We start from the raw sequence: 20,974 nt of genomic DNA, 5'->3' as shown, positions 1-20,974 counted from the left end.
AGAGAAGCTCTTTATGTATTTCAAGCCGACTGTGAGTCAGGCTTTTAAGAAATTGCTGGTACACATTCCAGTTACCGGGATGAAACAAACATGAAGGGGGATCAATGGAGACAAAGCAAACATCAGCTTTATTTCATGACTTTAATAACGGTGATACTATACTATGTATTTATTGATGTCGTGTTTCATGGGAATAAAAAGCAAATCAATTACATTAAGACGTCAAAGTGCATATGTAGCTCAAATCCAGCTTCTGCTATGTATAAGCTTGTAGGGTAAAAATAATTCATTTCATTTACTTGCATCATTGTGCCAAATAACAAACTCAGCCCTGCTACATCTGACTTTGTTACATGTATAGAGTATAGTGCCAAAAGAGAATCTATTCATTCAGAGGCATGCCCTGCAGCTCCTAAGCAGTGGCAGATTAGGTTCTGTGCTAGCATTGACAACTGGGTCAAATTCCCCTTGTCAAAGCGCTGTGTCCATGCGCACTGAAGGGAGTAGCGATGCCCAGTTGTGAATTAAGCCTGGAATACACGCAACCTTTGAGCGGAATGTAATCAGTTAGTTTAACTGACATGTCAGAAGGGGGAACAACTGATCTATAAATCCAGTGACTCACAGGTGAGATCTTCTTTCCTTTTCTTCTTGATCTGACCCAGACCACCATGCCGATTTGTCCAGATGACAGCAGAGTTTATGCTAAGACATCCTTGGCTCCTCGCTTCTACAGTCATTTTCAACCTCTACAGCAACACAAATAAGGCTACTTTCACATAGTGTTAGCAGGGTCCAGCAGGGGAACAGCCTGTCAGATCCTTACTAACGCTAGCCCATGTGTGCCCTGCCGGAAGTCCGCTCTGGCCCCATTCATTATGTCCTGCCAAAACAGCCTATCGGACCCTGCTAACGCTAATGTGAAAGTAGCCTCAGACCCCAGACCCCTGAATAAATACAGGCCCAGGATTAAATACATACCACAGATTAAACCCCTAAACAAATAAAGATGCAGCAATTTGCGGGGAAAAACAAAGAAACCACAATAAAACCACCTTTTATAATCTGCCGCTTACTCGTGAGCCCTGAGTCAAAATCTATACCAGGGTTCCTTTTAACCACCACAGTTTGTAGGATCAATACACAGTATAATATTGAAGTATTCTATGGTAACATATACTGATCAATCATTAAGTCTTTTTATAATGCTGCTGTTTTATGTGGCCAAAGGGCATATGGACCCCTCTCCCTATACCCTCTGTGCTATGCTGCTATATTAATATCCATCTTACAAAACATCAAGCTCCTGACTTTTCATGGACTATTTGCTGCCGATCAGTTGATCTTAAAATATGAATAAGGCCTCATGCACACGACCGTTGTGTGCATCCGTGGCCGTTGTGCCGTTTTCCGTTTTTTTTCGCGGACCCATTGACTTTCAATGGGTCCGTGGAAAAATCGGAAAATGCACCGTTTTGCAGCCGAGGCCGTGATCCGTGTATCCTGTCCGTCCAAAAAATATGACCTGTCCTATTTTTTTGACGGACAACGGTTCACGGACCCATTCAAGTGAATGGGTCCGTGAAAGAACACCGATGCACACAAGATTGGCATCCATGTCCGTGATCGTAGGTTGCTTTCATACAGACGGATCCGAAGATCCGTCTGCATAAAAGCTTTTTCAGATCTAAGTTTTCACTTCGTGAAAACTCATATCCGACAGTATATTCTAACACAGAAGCGTTCCCATGGTGATGGGGACGCTTCTAGTTAGAATACACTACAAACTTTGTACAAGACTGCCCCCTGCTGCCTGGCAGCACCCGATCTCTTACAGGGGGATATGATAGCACAATTAACCCCTCAGGTGCGGCACCTGAAGGGGTTAATTGTACTATCATATTCCCCTGTAAGAGATTAGGGCTGCCAGGCAGCAGGGGGCAGACCCCCCCCCCTCCCCAGTTTGAATATCGTTGGTGGCACAGTGTGCGCCCCCCATTGGGCCCCCCCTTCCTCCCTCTATTGTTAGAAATCGTTGGTGGCACAGTGTGCGCCCACCATCGCCCCCCCCTCCCTCTACTGTAATAAATCGTTGGTGGCACAGTGTGCGCCCCCCATCGCCCCCCCTTCCCCCCTCTATTGTAATAAATCGTTGGTGGCACAGTGTGCGCCTACCATCGGCCCCCCCTCTCTCTATAGCAGTAACAACATTGGTGGCAGTGTGCGGCCTCCCATCTCCCCCCCCCCCCGATCATTGGTGGCAGCGTGGTTCCGATCGGAGTCCCAGTTTAATCGCTGGGGCTCCGATCGGTAATCATGGCAACCAGGACGCTACTGCATTCCTGGTTGCCATGGTTACTTAGCAATAGTACAATAGTAGAAGATTCATAGTTACCTTCTTGCTGCTGCGATGTCTGTGTCCGGCCGGGAGCTCCACCTACTGGTAAGTGACAGGTCTGTGCGGCGCATTGCTAAAGAACTGTCACTTACCAGTAGGAGGAGCTCCCGGCCGGTCACAGACATCGCAGCAGCAAGCAGGTAAGTATGAATCTTCTACAATTGTACTATTGCTAAGTAACCATGGCAACCAGGGCTGCAGTAGCTTCCTAGTTGCCATGGTTACCGATCGGAGCCCCAGCGATTAAACTGGGACTCCGATCGGAACTACGCTGCCACCAATGATCGGGGGGGGGGGGGGAGATGGGAGGCCGCACACTGCCACCAATGTTGTTACTGCTATAGAGGGAGGGGGGGGGCGATGGTGGGCGCACACTGTGCCACCAACGATTTATTACAATAGAGGGAGGGAGGGGGGGCGATGGTGGGCGCACACTGTGCCACCAACGATTTATTACAATAGAGGAAGGGGGGGGGTGCGATGGTGGGCGCACACTGTGCCACCAACGATTTATTACAATAGAGGGAGGGAGGGGGGGGCCCGATGATGGGCGCACACTGTGCCACCAACGATATTCAAACTGGGGAGGGGGGGGGTCTGCCCACTGCTGCCTGGCAGCCCTGATCTCTTACAGGGGGATATGATAGTACAATTAACCCCTTCAGGTGCGGCACCTGAGGAGTTAATTGTGCTGATCACGGCCCCCTGTAAGAGATCGGGTGCTGCCAGGCAGCAGGGGGCAGTCATGTACACAGTTTGTAGTATATTCTAACTAGAAGCGTCCCCATCACCATGGGAACGCCTCTGTGTTAGAATATACTGTCGGAAATGAGTTTCACGATGTAGCTCATATCCGACAGTATATTCTAACATAGAGGCGTTCCCATGGTGATGGGGACGCTTCAAGTTATGTTCGGGTGTCCGCCTGGCCGTGCGGAGGCGTGCGGATCCGTCCAGACTTATAATGTAAGTCAATGGGGACGGATCCGTTTGAAGATGACACACTGTGGCTCAATTTTCAAATGGATCCGTCCCCCATTGACTTTCAATGTAAAGTCTGGACGGATCCGTCTGAGGCTACTTTCACACTTAGAAATGTTTTAACAATATAATGCAGACGGATCCGCTCTGAACGGAGCCACCGTCTGCATTATATGAACGCAAGTGAGATAGTAAAGGGACTCCTGACTTTACATTGAAAGTCAATGGGGACGGATCCGTTTGCAATTGCACCATATTGTGTCAACGTCAAACGGATCCGTCCCCATTGACTTGCATTGTAATTCAGGACGGATCCGTTTGGCTCCGCACGGCCAGGCGGACACCAAAACGACTTTTTTTTCATGTTCGTGGATCCTCCAAAAATCAAGGAAGACCCACGGACGAAAAAACGGTCACGGATCACGGACCTACGAACCCCGTTTTTGCGGACTGTGAAAATAAACTGTCGTGTGCATGAGGCCTAATATAGATAATAGGAAACTGGAAAAAAGTAAATTGTATTACCTTTTGAAATGGGTCCTTATGGCACCAATGTAATACCTGGTATGGTCATCCTATACTCTACAGCAGCTTCATATAGGTTATACTCATAGTATCACAGGCACATTGAAAGAGTTAGCAATAGTGTTTTTTGCTTTAGAAAAGTTGTCCAAACTTGACGATTCTTTTATGATCAGCCAACTGATGTGTATGGGGGCCTCTTGATAGTCCCAAAACTTGAGTGAGTGAAGAATCAGACATTGTGAATTTCTCCATTGGCACTGGTTTATTCCCCTGTCCCTGAATGTACGTTTATGGAGGAGGAAGAAAGCGAAATAGAGATAGCCCAAATAAGTACTTGTCCACTATACGGACATGAACATGTATGTGTACGGATGTGTTTATACCGCAACGTAATGCAGGGGCCAGTACTCAACACTAGAGAAGAGGTAGGCAAAGTACATACATAAATCAGAGTATGTAAGTGAATATCAGACCCTCCTGTCTGAGTTGAGCCTTACTAATAAATGTACTGTGCAATTCCTCCCATTATAGTCATAGTCCTGTTTAATTCTACTGGTTTAGAGCTCATGCACACGACTGATCTGCACAAAATACGGATGACATCCGTGTGCATTCCGTATTTTGCGGAACAGAACAGCTGGCCCTTCATAGAACAGTACTATCCTTGTCCGTAATGTGGACAATAATAGGACATGTTCTATTTTTTTGCGGAACAGACATACGGAAACGGAATGCACACGGAGAAACTTCAGTTTTTTTTGCGGGCCCATTGAAGTGAATGGTTCCGCATACGGTCTGAAAAAAAGCAGAACGGAAATAAAATTTGTTTGTGTGCATGAGCCCTTATGGTGTCCCTGTTGAGTGAAACAATGTATGTCACAGACCACTCGGAGCACGTGGGAGTCTAGAAACAGACTTGTCTTCATTGTCCCTAGAAGTTGTGTGTGTCTTTTTGTCGTCTTTTCTCCACCTGCACAGATCATGTAAAAGAATGAGCAGTGTCACCTGTGTTTGATGTTGGACAGCTTTGTGCAACTACAAAGTCCAGGTGTCCTAGATCTTCTTAGATCTTAGAATTGTTTGAAAACATAGGAAAACATGAGGGCAAGGTTTACATATTCAGGTTTTCTGATGCAGCTTTTGAAGCCAAAACCAGGAGTGGATTTAAAAAAGAGGTGCGGTACTATGTGTCCTTTACATACTCTCCCTTTATGATCCACACCTGGTTTGGCCTTCTAAAGCTGCACCAGAGAACCTGAACGTGGGAACCCAGCCAAACTGATCAGTCTTACAACACATCCATGGTTTAGGCATGGCTTTTGTAATGACAGTCAGTGGCGTCGCACTCAAACATGCGACATGCTGCGACTGAGACAGTCGCAGAAAAATCCAATTCGGATGGATGTTTTGCGACTGTCGTGTCGTAGTTGCAGCATGTCGCAGTGCGGACACAATTGACTTGATTATAAAAAATGTTCCACGATTTTTTAGCGACAAGAAGTTGCCTTAAAGTTGCTACTGATGACAGTCCAATGTGACAGGTACAATTTTTGTTTTTGCTTTTTATTTTGTTCTTTCCTTTCTACCTTTTTTTTTTTTGTCCACACATTTTTTGAAGGACATATTGTATAGGCCCCATTTAATTTACCATTAACGTTTCTGCTGCCCTCTCTGAGTACAGTATAAATTAGTGGCAGGTTTATTTCAGCAGTCTGTCACTGGTGTTTTCCACCTTTTAAAATAATCCTTATTGAAGGTAACTGTAATTGTGTAATGTATTTTATTTTTATTGCCCCTATCTTCCAATCTGGGCTGTGATCACATGACCATGTCCATGCCTCGATGTCTTATTTCCTGTGATGTTTTTATGTCCATGGGCATGTCAAAGCAGCAACAGGGGCGGTGATAGGGGAGTGTCCATGTAAATAGCTGGGTGGGAGGAGCTGTAAACTAGCTGGGCGTTGTTAGGGGCGGGGCTGTAGTAGAGGAAGTCTGCATCATGGGTTTGGTTGGATACAGGAACAGGAAGTGCTACATACAGGAAGGAAACAAACCAGAGTGATTTGTGTACATGATGAAAACAGGTCATGAGAGTCCAAACTGAAAAAAAAAGCATAGGGAAGATGTACATGAGGTAAGCAACTACATGAGCAGATCTATAAAAAAAAGCCATAGTAATCCCAAACATGCCCTTTAAGATGCATCTGATTTCAAGAACTTGCATTTTAAAGGGTTATTCCTATCTCAACATTTAAAGGGGTTCTCTGGAAATAATGCCATTTTACCAAGTGCCAGCAGCCTGCCCCACTAAGCTGAGGATTCATACCTGCTCCCCGCCGCCCCAGTCCTACCCCTTGCCTCCGATATCTCCCTCTTCAGGCCCTTGCACTGTCCGATGCTGCATAGGCATGATCGCATGCTCCACTGCAGCCAATAATTGAAGTCAGCGGTGTGTGACGTCATTATTTTTTATAGTGATTGTGTGAAATGTCTCTTTCTTTACACTCTGCAAATGTAAGCAAATCTGCCAAAGAAGAGCGCCGTTCAAGACTTACTATTCGCAGAATATGCATTTTCAAGGTCAACTTTTATAAGATGCCAATAAAGGGTTAAAGCAGTGAGCGCAAGAGCACTTGGCAGAGAGGAGTCCTATCAGTCAGCAGGCTTTGCATCCCTTTCAGAAGGACGATAGAAGTGACGTTCAGCACCCCCAACTCTGGTTCACGGGGCTGTCTTTAACCCTTTATGGGTGCCTGATGGATAGCCTAATATAACATAATAATGTAGTCACCCGGCTATAAATCTATACGTTTTATTTTAAGTAAATCGGGTCTCCAGACAGTTCTTGCTCAGTGCTGGGCATTTTCACTGAGGACTTGCTTGTACAGGGCAGCTCTGCTGGGAAAGAGTGTAAGCTGCTTTTGACATTACAGCGTGGGTGTGAATTTTAGCTGCGGTATAAACTATTCCTTCTGCCAAAATCAGGCTCATGCACACAGTGGGGGCAAGCTGTTGGGTAGAATGTCATCATTTAACTCTACATCTTATACACCATATAAGACTTTATAAGAAGCACTAGAAACAATAAACCTGTTACTATACGGGCATTTGTCCCATCAGTCAAAGCTTCACTATGTCCCACAGAGAGTCCTTTGTTAGCTGTGAGTGTGACATACATTGAAGTCAATCACCACTAAGTGTTAACACCAGTTGTTGGTTTTTATTTAGATGGTGGTCCCGTAGGTCCCTTACAGCTCCTACCACGGGGACATGAAGCAGACATGTACTCGTAATTAAACTGTCATCCCAGGCTGAGTTCATCATTTACATATCGTGATGGAAACAATGAGAATAACTCTTTGAATAAATAAAAAAAAATATGAATAGAAAAATAATTTCAGCAGATTAAAATATACTTATTTTACATCCCATGGTTAAAGGAAGATAAATTAAATGGGTGGTCCAGGTGGAGAAAAAAAGTGTCTATTAAATAGAGCACTACACAGATAATACTGCTGCTGCTGGGCTCACCAATTTGGATGTCCATATTAATTTCCATTTCCCCATGTGGAATACATTGGGAGGGTGACTGCCAAGACTGAGGGTGACTGATGAGTCCTCTCAATAAATTCCAGGGCTGTCGGGGAACAGGGGTGAATATGGACATCGAAATTGGCTGAGGCCAGCAGCAGCAGTATTATCTATGTCTATATGTTATATACTTAAAGGGGTTGTCTGGGATCAGAGCTGAACCCAGACATATCCTAATTTTCACCCAGGCAGCACCCCTGATATGAGCTGAATCACGCGGGGCAAATGCTTTTTTTGGTGACGTACCGGGCTTTCCATGGGGACTGCTAAGTGGAGGCTTCCATCTAGCAGTAAGCCTGATTATGTCTCCTCCACTAATGAGCCTGTAAAATGACTAGGGCCACGCTGAAGCCCGCCCGTCAGTGGCAACACTGCTAGGCGGAAGCCTCTGCCTAGCAGTGTAAAAATGTAAGCAAACAAGCCCTTGCCCTGCGCTGTACAGCACAGGGCAAGGGAGAGCATTGGAGCATAAAATGGATGCTCATGTCAGGGGGGAAAATGGGGATAAGTCCGGGTTAAGCTCTGAACCTAGACAACCCCTTTAATAGGGCTTGGTTAACTTTACAGACTCCCTTTAAGTCAACAAAACTCTGCAATATATCATGTGAGATCCCAATTGCTCTAGAACCCCTATTGGTACCCCTGCTTTGATGGGTAACTGTAAATATGCTTCTAATAAGGGTTTTATTGCTACCACGTTATTTCCCACAGTATAGCCTACATAATCCTGTGCATGATAAAAAGGTGCATTCAATTCTAGTGAGCAGATGTTTTGTTAGATTTTGCTGCGGCTTTGAATAAAATGAAAAGAAGTTCTGAGATGTTTCCAATTTGAGCTGTTTGTAGTATGATGGCAGCATGCGGGAACGTGATCTGTAATTTTACCCAGCGGTAAACATAATGACAGACAACACGGCCATGAAACGGCTTCGGCTTCATGAGATTTATACTGTGTACGTGAAACAATCATTCATGCTGGTGATACTTCCAGTTAGGCCTCATTATTACAACTGTATTTTCTGTCCACATTTTTTTAGGGATCGTACGTGGACCCATTCATTTCTATCGGGCCACAAAAAGTGCATACAGCACATGGATGTCATTTGTGTGCTGTCTGCATCCATGTTGTGGACGGACAAGAGTAGGCATTTTGACAATGGGGCCTGTGAAAAGTGTGGGATGCATATAGACAGTATCCACATTTTTGGATCCGTGGTTTACAGACCACAAAATAGAAAAACGGATACGGTCTTGTGCATGTAGTCTTAATCACCATAAGGGCTGAAAAAATAGCAAAGCCACGTAAGTGGAGCCAATAGTTCCATATAACACTGTGGCGCCATATGTGCCTCTGTAATGCACCATACGGTTGCCTAAATACAATGTCTCATCCGTAATTTGGCTGTGTACATAAGACCTTATACAGTAGATAGACATTTTGACTATATTTCTGTTAGGAAGGAATTTAAAATGGGTCTTAATTTACTATATTAAATACTATTAAAGGTACTGAGCTCAATCAAAAAAGATCTTTCTTCTTCAACTATGTGGTCTCAAGAACAGCTCCGTATGGAGAGCTGTAGATAGGGGGAAAATATCCTGTCCTAAGCAAAGGGTTTGTGTCCCCCATCAACCAGCACATGTGGCATATGCCCCCCAGGTACACCCCTGGTTATGACATGATTATATAGAAGACCCCTCTGCTTGATAGCTTCTGCAATTGCAGTCTACTTGACTCTCACTAAGAACATTAGACATGCTTGGCATCCATGTAAATTGGCATCCTGCCATGCTTTGTGGGCAATAACATTAGTGTTTACCCACAGCTAATGTATGATTGATATAGATATAAGTAGCTAAAAGTTCCTTTGCAGGGACTTGCAACATTAGGAGTTGTCCTCCAAACCACTCATCCCCATTAATTAATAGGTGTTTTTCCATCAAAACTAACAGATGGGTTTGAAAAGTTTTACAGAAATACGCTCTATGTGTGGCTTTTATGTTATAGAGTTATAGTGAAGTGTCAGCATTTAAATTGGGGAGAGATGGTGGAGATATCTTTAACAACTGTTCAAATACTTCCCTTGTTATCCCACCAAACCCAACACAGCTTTCTTCTTGGTCCATATTTTACAAGGGGAACAAGTTAAAAGATGACCTATACTGTCTGACCATGATGCCTCACTGTAGCTGTCTATAAGTTTTCATATGTTGTTCTAATTAACAGATGGCAAATCCTTCCATGACTTGATCCGTGCCCTCACAGGTGACCATTGGTTGAATGTAATGCTAAGTAGTTGATAGGTTCTCATTCTTGCTTTGTTACATATTACCATGGGTAATGTCTCCACAGGTCGTTTCATGCAAGAAGATGTTTTCGATAGGTCACTGCTATGGGCTGTTTGGATTAGTTTTCTACCAATCGCTTGGAGTGTCATTCTCTCTCAATCTCGAGGATCCAAATGTGTGTAGCCACTGGGAAAGGTAAGTCTGTATCTAATGGGCAAAACTGATGTCAAACTGATTTGTTAATAAAGGAAACCACAATGCAGTATGATAGATACCAGTGACACCCCAGTGGAATCTCTGGACATCAATGGGGTCTGTGGTGGTGTCTGCCATTTTCAAGGAAAAGTTTGATCCAAACATAGCTTCTGATGTAGATGTTAGCATAGCTTTCAATGCCCCTACCCCAAGCTTTCACGAGCTAGGGGCTTCCCAGACTTGGAAGCACTTTTTATAGGTACTTCCATAGTAATTTACTTGGTCTATGCATTATTATTTAGTGTCATTATTCTCAATGGTTTATGAATATTTATAGGATGTAGATAGCATTAATCAGAATCACTTCAGCAGCAATAACATGAATTTAAAAGGTTCATTTCTCTCTATGTAAATAAAGGAGTAGTAAGACTTTGCAAAGCATATAACGTAAGACAAATTCCCAGTAGAGAATATCAGTTTTCCCAGTTTAAGGGAACGGGTTTCTGGCTATTTCAACTGTAATTTTTACTACCCAGTGGCCTACACTGATGATGACTTGGAGAAGTTTATTTGATATGTCTACATTGTGATTCATTGCTATCGTTTCCATTGACTGAATATACAGACTGGGAATTAAGTTGATTCTGTGACAAAAGTCAGTCGGCACTGCGATATACCTGCTGGTCGGTGCACAGGTCCCAGGGTTGGCCTAGGCATATTTATTGCCGAAACGCATCACAGTACCAGAGATATGTGACAATAAAAAAGCAACTTTACAAGCTACAGAGTGCCGGTCTTTTCCTATCATTGTTGAATTTGGGATGCCAACCCTGGGACACATGCACATATGGGGGTATGGAGGATTTTATGCCACTAACAAGGCGCTAAATATATTCTATTTGCTGTACATCTTTTCACAGTTATTCTGTAACGGTTCAGGAATCGTATGCACATCCATATGACCAAGTCTATTACACCAGCTGCACAGACATATTGAATTGGTTTAAATGCACAAGACACAGGTAAGTCATTCATTGATGTGACCTCCATTTACTGTATAAAAGATTCAATCCTGCCTAACATATACCGTATATCATCTACGTACTATATATTATTTTATGCATTAAAGGGGTTGTCCGGATTTAGAGCTGAACCAGGACATACCTCCATTTTCACCCATGCAGCCCCCCTGAGTTCATGCTCCGATGCTCTCCTTTGCCCTGCGCTAAATCGCGCAGGGCAAAGGCATTTTCAAGAGTTCCGGTGACATACCGGGCTCTCCATGGGGCTGCCAGGAAGCCCGATGATGTCACCGGCACTGATGGGCGGGCTTTAGCGCTGCCCTAGGCAGTAAAACTGCTAGGGCAGCTAAAGCACGCCCATCTGAGCCAGTGATGTCACCAAAGCTTCCGCCCAGTGTGTTATTGTAAACAAAAAAGCCTTTGCCCTGTGCGATGTAGGGCAAGGGAGCGCATCGGAGCATGATATGCTCCGATGTCAACATCAGGGGTGCTGCCTGGGTAAAAATAAGGGTATGTCCGGGTTTGACTCTGAACCCAGACAACCCTTTTAAGTCATCATCCATGTACTATATATGTAACACTAGAATTTCCCTATTCAGTACCTGTTCTTGGGCACATGGTAAATGCAATTTGCCCTGCACTCTTATGAAATGGAGGGTAAGTGGAAGAGCTTTGTTTGAAATATGGGCAGTTTATGGGCAGTTAATGTACGGCCACATGGTCAGATTTCTGCATGTAGTTTTGGAAGCCAAAACCAGGAGTGAATTCAAAAAAGAGGAGAAGTCGTACCTGTCCAGTATACTTTATCTCTTTTTATGATCCACTCCTGATTTTGGCTTCACAAACTGCATAAACCCGACCATGTGGGCATACCTTTAGGGTAGGTTCACACGTTAATTTTTTTGTGATGTTTTCCTGCACTTTTGTGCTTTTAGTGGTGTTTTTCCAAATCCAGATAATAGCTGAAAGTGTATGGGAAATATGAAATGCAGAAGACACGAGTTTATTTGTTACTGTCATTTTTGTTATAAAAAAGTGGTGTTTTTTGGTGTTTGTCATTTTTTAAAAGACGCAGCACATTAACGTTTGGCATTTTTTTTTGTGTTTTGACATCTTCTCTATATGGAAAACAAACTGCAAAAATAAAACAAAAGCGGTTCACACAGTAGCTTTTAAAAAGCCATTAAAAAACACCATAAATACTGCATGTTGTATTGAAAAGAAAGTAAGTGGTATCTATTGCACTTTTTGAGTGAACAAAAGAAAAAAAAATGGCAGAGCAAAATCATGTGTGTAGCTGCCCTATGTTCACTCTCCCTTCACCATTGCAGCATAGTGAAGCATTAAAGGAACAGATACAAATTAAGAATTAAAAGGGTTGTCCCATCTCATACATTGGGGGCATTTCGCTAGGATATGCCCCCAATGTCTGATAGGTGCAGGACCCACACCTATCTTTATAACCAGGCCTGTAAAGTGAAGGAGGAAGCGCCATGCTTGCGAAGCTGGCCTCCATTCATTTCTATGGGAGTGCCGTATAGAAGTAGATGGGGCTGAGCTGCGATACTAAGCACAGCCGCTAAACAATGTACAGTGCTGTGCTTAGTCAGCAGGAAGAAGGCCATGGTGCTCACAGGAGCACTGGTGCCTTCCCAAAGAGCTGATCGGCAGGGGGCCTGGAGTGTCGGACCCCACCAATCAGATGGTTGTCTTTGAAAATCCCTTTAAACGTATCACTCTCACTCTAAAAGCTGTACACTGCACCATGTCTCTTCCGTTATCTCTGCCTACCACCCTACCTGACCTCTACATTTTACCAACAATTTAAGACTAACCTTCTCTATAATCCAAGCCTCCCACTCCCCTCTCCAAGACTCTTCTCATGCTGCACCTTTCTCTAGAATGGACTACCCTGAGAAATCACATTCATTCTTGATATTAACTGTATTAGGCTTGCCTCAATAGCACATCTTTTTAGGCAGACTTACCAAATTTCATACATTGACTCCTGTTCTTTTATCACCATTATCCTCAGAACCTCATTCCTTCATACTCCTTGAACCCTAATGCATTTCATGTCTGTGCATTCACAGATGCTGGCTGGTATCAGACACATGTGTCTATATGTACTGCCCTATTTAGTATAAATGATGGCTGGACTATTGTGCAAAGCCAACACTTTTAGGTCTTGTGTTACCTCATAGATTGTAAGCTCTTGCGAGCACTGGCACTATGTATATGAAGAGTATTATTATTGTTAGACTTAGATCTATAATTATATTTTATTTTGTGTTTTCGACAGAATTAGTTACCGCACTGCATATAGACGTGGAGAAAAAACCATGTATAGGCGTAAATCGCAGTGTTGCCCTGGGTTTTATGAAAGCAAGGACATGTGCGTGCGTAAGTATTATTCAGAACGTCTAAATACAGTAAAGTTGTACGTTTTTTGTACATATGTCTGTCATACAAAATGAATAGAGTTTTAGTGCAGTAGCCTAATAATTGCCTTGACTTGTCTCATTTGGTGTGATAGATTGACCACGTAATAGGACTACTTACCACTTATGGCACATAATGGTTGCTACCATGATAGAGTGATGATTTTTGTGGGTTGTGAGGTTTTATTGATGGCATCTATTATGAATGTGGTCATTCCTGACCATGAAGCATTTTTCACATCATGCCAGATAGAAGACATAGACTTTCCACTTCCCTTACTGAGGCCACTTAATAGACACTTCATTTATTTCTCATACGCAAATGGCAAATTCTTCTTAATCCAGTGGATGACATCCAACTATGTACAAGGGCATGGTCACATTTCTAGTTATTATGAGCATAAACTACAAGTACAAAGTATTGTGAAGGTTAGTAAATACCGGTGACATTATAATACATAGAATGTAGTACCTTTTTGAACATATATGTTAAAAATAATACTTGAATTAAAAGGGTTGCCTCAAATGGGGGCATATCGCTAGGCTATGCCCCAATTGTCTTATAGGTGTGAGTTCCACCGATGGGACAGGCATCTATATCGAGAATGGAGCCCCAAAAGTGGTGGAGAGTGCACTGAGCATGCCCAGCTGCCCTCCGTTCTTTTTATTATGAGGCCGCTGAAAATAGATGAGCGCTGGCTCGTCTATTTCCTTCGTGGCCATAGAAGTGAATGGCAGCGGTGGCCAGTCATGAGCGGTGCGCTCCCTTTCACTTATATAGGGAGCATGTTTGGTGGTGGCCAGGCTGGAGTTAGCGGTGGGACCCACACCTATCAGACAATAAGGGCATATCCTAGCGATATGCCCCCATTGTCTGAGATGAGACAATTCCCTTTAAAGGGGTTGTCCCATGAAATTAATTCTTTGCAGAATGGTAGTCTTAGGTCCATCTCCTCCCAGCTATCCGCTGTTATCAACTTGCTTCTGGCTATACATTTTCCTACAGTGAATGGCTGCCCAGGCTAGCCATGGGTTTGCTAGATCCCCTATAGTGGGAGCTGCACATACAGAGTGGTTTTGGTTGATAGAAAGGGGTTCCAGAGCAGAGGAACCCACTGTAAAAAAATAAAATAAAAATATGTGCCCTAACAGGATATATAGACATGGCTTAAGTAAAATATGGGAGTTAAGGCATGCTGTTATATTTATTAAATGGGTAAATACTACATTTACTTCATGTCTATATCTACAATTTCGTAATCTTTCTGTCCAGTATTGAGGCACTGCAATGATTTACTGCGACAGAAAGAGTGGGTGACAGATATAACTGACATTTGTGAGGGTGACTAGATCCATTCTAATCTGTAGAGCATTGAAATGGAAAAAGTCAAAATTTCCTTTAGACTTGATGTTTTATGACACTCCACAGTGATTGACACGAGCAAATGTCTAGACAGCATTGTCCCAAGAGTTCTTTATAGACTGTCTACTAGTTGTGAAAGCATACAGTTCTCAGAGCAGATATGTTCAGAAAGTCTTCTTTTATAAGTTTTACATAGTCATGTATTCATGCACAAGTATAGGAGAGCTCAGATGCATCATTACAGGGTATATCGTTATATACAGTATACTCTGCTTTACCATGTGTAGGGCTCTTTTCCCACACTGTCTGCAGTAGCCATCTGAAGTCTGACAAATGCCCACTGATTCACTCATTTTTTTTGGGATGCTTCTGTATATAACACAGTAAAAAAGATGTTCCTGATGAATACCTGCCCAATGGCAGACAAAGCAATACTCATTTTACCTCTGTCAAGTAAATTGGGCCCTAAAGGTCCGTTTAGTCAGTGGTAGCTTTGCCACAGTGTGAAAAGACCATATCATCTACAAAATGTAGTTATTAAAAGGAAAAACTAAGCATTAAAGCAGTCAAGCAGACTATAATAAAACATACAGCAGATTTACCAAGACCGGCGTGATATCCCCTGCACCTACGGAAGATGCATAAATGTAATGTCTCCTCTGGCAGTCCCTTTCCAGAAAGTGGTGAGGGTGGCATAAAACACTAATTGTTAGTTGCAATGGTGTTTAGAAAGGTGCAAACCTTGTCTTTGAGACTTTCTTATGCAAGAAAACTGGCATAGGGGGATGATAAAGATGATAGATTTCCCCTAAACTGCCAAGTGTCCACCTAAAATTTTTGAACATATGGTGCTTAAAAAGTCACAACCCTACGGTTTGCTGTAGAAGCAATGAGAAATGTTCCCAGAGGTAGTCAGATCAGCATTTCACACGCAGAAGACACCTCTTAATAAATATGTTGCGTCTTCTGCTGTGCGTGCTCCAGAAACCTACAGCAGCCAAGAACTGGAGTAGATTTCTGGTGTAATGTGGATCAGTTTTCTGGTCACATGTTGGTAAATGGTTGGGGTTGCGGAGCTCCCACCCACAGCCCGCCTTTTGTAAAAGTAGCGAAGGTGTTGGAAACGGCAAAAAAGTCACACATATTTTTTTGAATATTCTATGCCAAAAACTAGTGCAAAATGTTAGTACATGACCTGCTTTGTGTCTTATTTGTTGCCGTGTATCATATATAAGTAGGAAAATACTTTGTCATTCCTTTGACAATTATCTTCCATTATCTCTCTTCAAGCTAGAGCTGGGGAGCTTAGGCAGGGTCTAGCATGGAGACTTATTAGCAATGCTCCATGGGAAACGAACAGCCAAAGGGTGTTTACCATCTCGCGAGCACCACCTCTTGGCAGTGGCTCCCTATGAGTCAAAATCCGACTTTTCAAGAAGCCTTGGGATTTGACAAGCGAATATAGCCAGGCCAGATATCCATCAGTAGACAGCTGTTTTGGGGTGCTTTCCCCTCGTCAGTACAGAGTAGGATCCTGGCTGGCTGGGTATGATGCTTTAAATGCAGCTTAGGCGGGGTGCTGAATCTTCTTAAAGAGACCAGTCATGAATGGCGACTTATTGGAAGTATTCCATAGTATGGAGACTTATTGGCAATGCTTTATGGGAAACAAATAGGCAAAGAGGTATCTCCCAAGAAAGAGAACGATCTCGCCAGTGCAAGCTCTTGGAAGTGGCTCTCAGCAGCCAGCTAGAATACTACTCTGTACTGACAAGGGGCAATCACCCTAAACAGTTGTTTACGGATGGATATCTCACTTGGCTATATTTCCTTGTCAAATCCCAAGGCTTGCTGGAAAGTTGGATTTTAACTCATAGGGAGCCACTTCCAAGAGGTGGTGCTAGCGAGGTTGTTCTCTTCCTTGGGAGATAGGAATGTGGAAGGCTGTGTGTTCAGGACAGTCAGGGAGAGTATAGCATAACATGTAATCTATCTTGCAAGTCCTCTATAGATTGTGTAGGAGAGTTGGATTTTTGTAAAAATACACATTTTTGTTACACATATTTTAGAGCCAAGCTCAAGTTTGTGTCCCATTTTAATCAACTAGATTAATCCTGGTGTATGTAACAAAATATGCCCTTTCTCCAGCCTTGGGCGAATGTAATACTACATAAACACTATCCTAGCGCCGACTGCCAGCTGCTGTGCCCAAGCTTTCCCCTCAGTTGGTGACTCTGGATGGCAGAGAGCCAGTTAAGTGTGCCAAACTCAAATAATAAGCTAACTCATAGCGTGCGGGAAGAACGGCATTAACCCTTTAGAACTGGAGAGAGGCTACCAACTCTAACTGCCTCTATTATAAGGATCACATATTTCAGCTCAAATTTCAGAGAGAATTCCTAGTAAAAGTTTCCCCAATCTGAACTTGGCATTGTGAATATTATTGTATTAGCAGCTGTTCAAACATAACGCTTCATGCTGTATTAGGGCCCTAATCATGAAGCTGAAGAAAGAGAGGAAGTTACAAAGTGGTCACTGGCTGAAGATATTACAATGTACAGAAGAATAGCATATTTAACGTCATCTATAAAAAGTAACTTTTAGAATATTATAGGACAATTCCCATCTTATAAAGTAATAGCATACTGTAAGGATATGCCATCACTTTATGATGGGGTGGATCTGGGCTCTGATGCCCCCTAAGGGTCTGCAGCATTGCTTTAGTGTTGTTTCCTCTTCAACGTTTTTCAGTGAAGGGCATGAAGCTGTAAATTAGCTCTGCTGTTCCTCCGTTCTCAGGATTGTGGAGATCCCAGAGGTCGAACAACAACTGATCCTAACATGCTGGCACATCCTAATAATATGCATCCATTAATATACCACCGTGCCACCTCAAAACTTGGCGCTCAAGGGCTATAGAATACAAACTGTAATATATACAGTCCTAAGGTCTCATACACACGACCATACCTGTTTTACGGATCGTTCCTGTTTTCAGCTTCACCCTGAGTCCTTAAAGCTAAAGATGACAGTGTTGACAGTCAAACATGTGACTGGGGAAGGTTTAGAGGAGTAACATAAAAGGAATAAATCACCTATCATTTTGGTGCCTGATAATTTTTTTATAATCAGTTTTTATTTGTAGACTTTTTATTTTATTTTCTGAACATGATTATGGGGCCTGCCATCTTGCCTGAGCTGTTGTTAACACCATTTAGAGTTTTGCCTTAGAGCAGCCCCATGGGCCATAGACAGGACAGGAGTTGACCCTATTGATTTCTATTGGAGAGTTTTCTAGGCATGCTCTGTAACCTGTGCAGAGGTCAGGAGGGAGCTGATAAGCTGGGATATCATCTATTGTGAATAGTGGACCCTGTGTTATTTGTGTACAGTATATTGGCGATATCTGGCATTTCAATCCTGCCTTTACTGATAAGCAGATAACTGCAGTTAAATGATCTGTACCTTTTATTATTATTATTATTATTACCGGTATGTTGTTTAGTGGCCACTGCAAAGAATGCAGGAGGTTAAGATTTTTTTTTAAATTCCAAATAAAGACATGGCAAATTAAAAATATCAAAAATTCTTAAAAAATCCATCATTTTAAAAATGGGACTTCCAGAAATACATAAGGAATACATAATTCAAACTATATTGTATATTTTGGCTTTCAATCTGCATGGTTGTATGTAAATTACATAGAAAATAAAGATAAACCCATTAGTACAAAATAAAAAATAAAGATAATTGAATGTTGTTAAATCCTGATCTTCTGGTGCATTTGCTGCTGTTTGGTTTACCCTTCTCTTTCTTTTGATGTGACAGCTCACTGTGCTGATAAATGTGTTCACGGCCGCTGCATAGCTCCTAACACCTGTCAGTGTGAGCCGGGATGGGGAGGACCCAACTGCTCCAGTGGTAAGTACACAGCTGCTGCTGCCTGTCTCCGAATGTCTCTGCTCCTCTCTCTGGGAATACTCTGTTTTCCAGTAGCAATGATTTACTCCATACTACAGGATTTTACAGCTACTGGCTATATACAGCCAATAAGTCATGTACCGTCCAAAGCTATTCCTCTGTGGGCTAATAATCTGTTAATCCCATTTATAGTTTAGAGTTATCAAGAATAGCTTTACATACAAGTCATGGAGCAACATTGTAAGTTTGCACAGATATTAACACACCTGCATGAAAATTTATTTAAGACACGGTCATTTAATAAGTTCAGCATTAGAAATTAGCAAATCGATTCTAAACAAATTGAGTTCAACCTGAATTTTCCCAAAAATTGAGTAAAACCCAAATTCACAATTTTGGTAATTCGATTTAGGCAAATAAGAATGGTGTCAGACATTTTTCACACACAACACAGGAAAGATGAAGAAGGAGGATCACATGCACCCCCAGCGGTGTTTTATTTTTCAGGCCATTATTTTTTTTTTATGCAAAAATCTTACAGTACAGCTTTAAAGAGACTTTGTTACCACCAACATCCATGCGGTTTATCCATAGCCAAATTATATATATATATATATATATATGTATATATAAATATATATATATATTTATATATATATATATATATATATATATGTAGTGTATATATACTAAGGCTGGCGTGCATTAAATAGCTTGAAATGAGTTGCATACAGTCCTAGGAGACCCATGAAGGTCATCCACAGCTTTTCAGGGCTATTGAAGCTTTATCAGTTTAGGTCGACCTTATTCAAGCCGATCGATTCAGCCAAATCAAATCAGAATCGAATTTCAAGAAATGTACACCTTTGTATTCAGCATACATGTAGGTGCTGTAATTTTAGGGGCATTGCATTGTGAGCAGGGGCGTAGCTATAGGGGGTGCAGAGGTAGCAGTCGCTACCGGGCCCAGGAGCCTGAGGGGCCCAAAGACCCTTGTGCCACATAAGAAGACACCAGTATTATAGAAAGTGCATGCTGTTCAAGTTACACCTCTGGCTGGAGGGAAAGGGGTAATGTCAAGAATTTGTACAGGGGGGTGCCGTTTCAATGTTTGCCTTAGGCAGCACGAAGACAATGTGCTTCCCTGCCCCTGGCCATAAATCACTGAAGGAAGGGGGGCCCAAGCTGAACTCTTGCACCAGGGCCCATGATCCTTTAGCTATGCCCCTGATTGTGAGGGTTTGTCTATTGGGTAGATGAAAGCAGTTATTGAGTGTTTGCCTCACTGAGGGCCGAGAGTAAAACCAGAGACCCAAAAACGGCCTGAAAAGCGCAGCATAAATTGACATACTGTGGATTAAAAACCCACTACACAAATCCGTTTACGCTGCAGGTTCTCTCTGCAGAATGGGGAAGAAGATTTATGTTGCATTCTTGGGTGAATGACATTTAAAAAATACGTTTTTTTTTGGTATTTTCCTCTTATTATCTATAAGCTTCTCTATAGGAATTTGGAAATGCCTGAAGAAACACGAGTATAAATGTCACAAAATAAAAACATGGCACCAAAACCACTTGTAAAAAACACCATTTAAAAGTGCTCGAAAAGCATGGGATTTTTTTTTACAAACAGTTTACAGTAAAATGCTGAAAAACACGTGCCTGTGAAAGAGCCCTATAGGTGGTGTGTCGGATTACCTTCAGACTTGTTGAGTCCTGACACAACTCATTGGCACTGCGCACATTATTATTTATGTAGATGCAGATTGAATAATTGGTGTGAAGTTTGCTTATTACCTATTATTATCTTGGTGCGGCTTTTGTTATTACTGCATTTCATTAAATTGCTGGCTCGTGTGATATCAGCCTCAAATTGTTGTAGAATCTTTCACTATTAGTTTTGTTTCCATTGTATCTAGAGATGTATTTTGTGATGATGTTGCTAATTAAAAGGGTTCTTCAGGGAATTATTTCAAATGGGCGCCTGTCCTACAATGTGAGAAGGATTGGTTGGCTCAACTTGCAGAGCTGTCTAGGGAGGGTGAAACTACAACTCCCAGCATGCAAACATGCTTAGCTGTTCTTCTAACTCCCACAGAAGTAAATTAAGCATTCTGGGAGTTGTAGTTTCTGAACAGCTGGGTGTCGGAGGTTGCTGATCCCTGTCCAATGTATATAAAAATTAGGCAAATCCAATGAATAAATAAAGACCTGATTTAAGGGAAAAAAAAATCACGTTAATGGGAAT

General features: G+C 42.4%; 1 protein-coding gene across 1 annotated transcript in view; it reads left to right on the top strand.

Annotated features, from left to right (window-relative positions):
- The window catches only part of MEGF10 (multiple EGF like domains 10), a 115,684-nt gene that overhangs the window by 27,085 nt on the left and 67,625 nt on the right, over positions 1-20,974 (top strand). The window contains exons 2-5 of the mRNA XM_044291028.1: positions 9,849-9,979; positions 10,900-11,001; positions 13,304-13,404; positions 18,634-18,726. Of these exons, the coding sequence (XP_044146963.1) occupies positions 9,867-9,979; positions 10,900-11,001; positions 13,304-13,404; positions 18,634-18,726 (409 nt within the window). The 5' untranslated portion in view covers positions 9,849-9,866. The remainder of the gene's footprint in view (positions 1-9,848; positions 9,980-10,899; positions 11,002-13,303; positions 13,405-18,633; positions 18,727-20,974) is intronic.

The sequence above is a fragment of the Bufo gargarizans genome, chromosome 1 (genome assembly GCF_014858855.1).
Source record: "Bufo gargarizans isolate SCDJY-AF-19 chromosome 1, ASM1485885v1, whole genome shotgun sequence".
In the NCBI taxonomy this organism is placed as follows: domain Eukaryota; kingdom Metazoa; phylum Chordata; class Amphibia; order Anura; family Bufonidae; genus Bufo; species Bufo gargarizans.
This window is presented reverse-complemented; position numbering and strand designations above follow the sequence as displayed.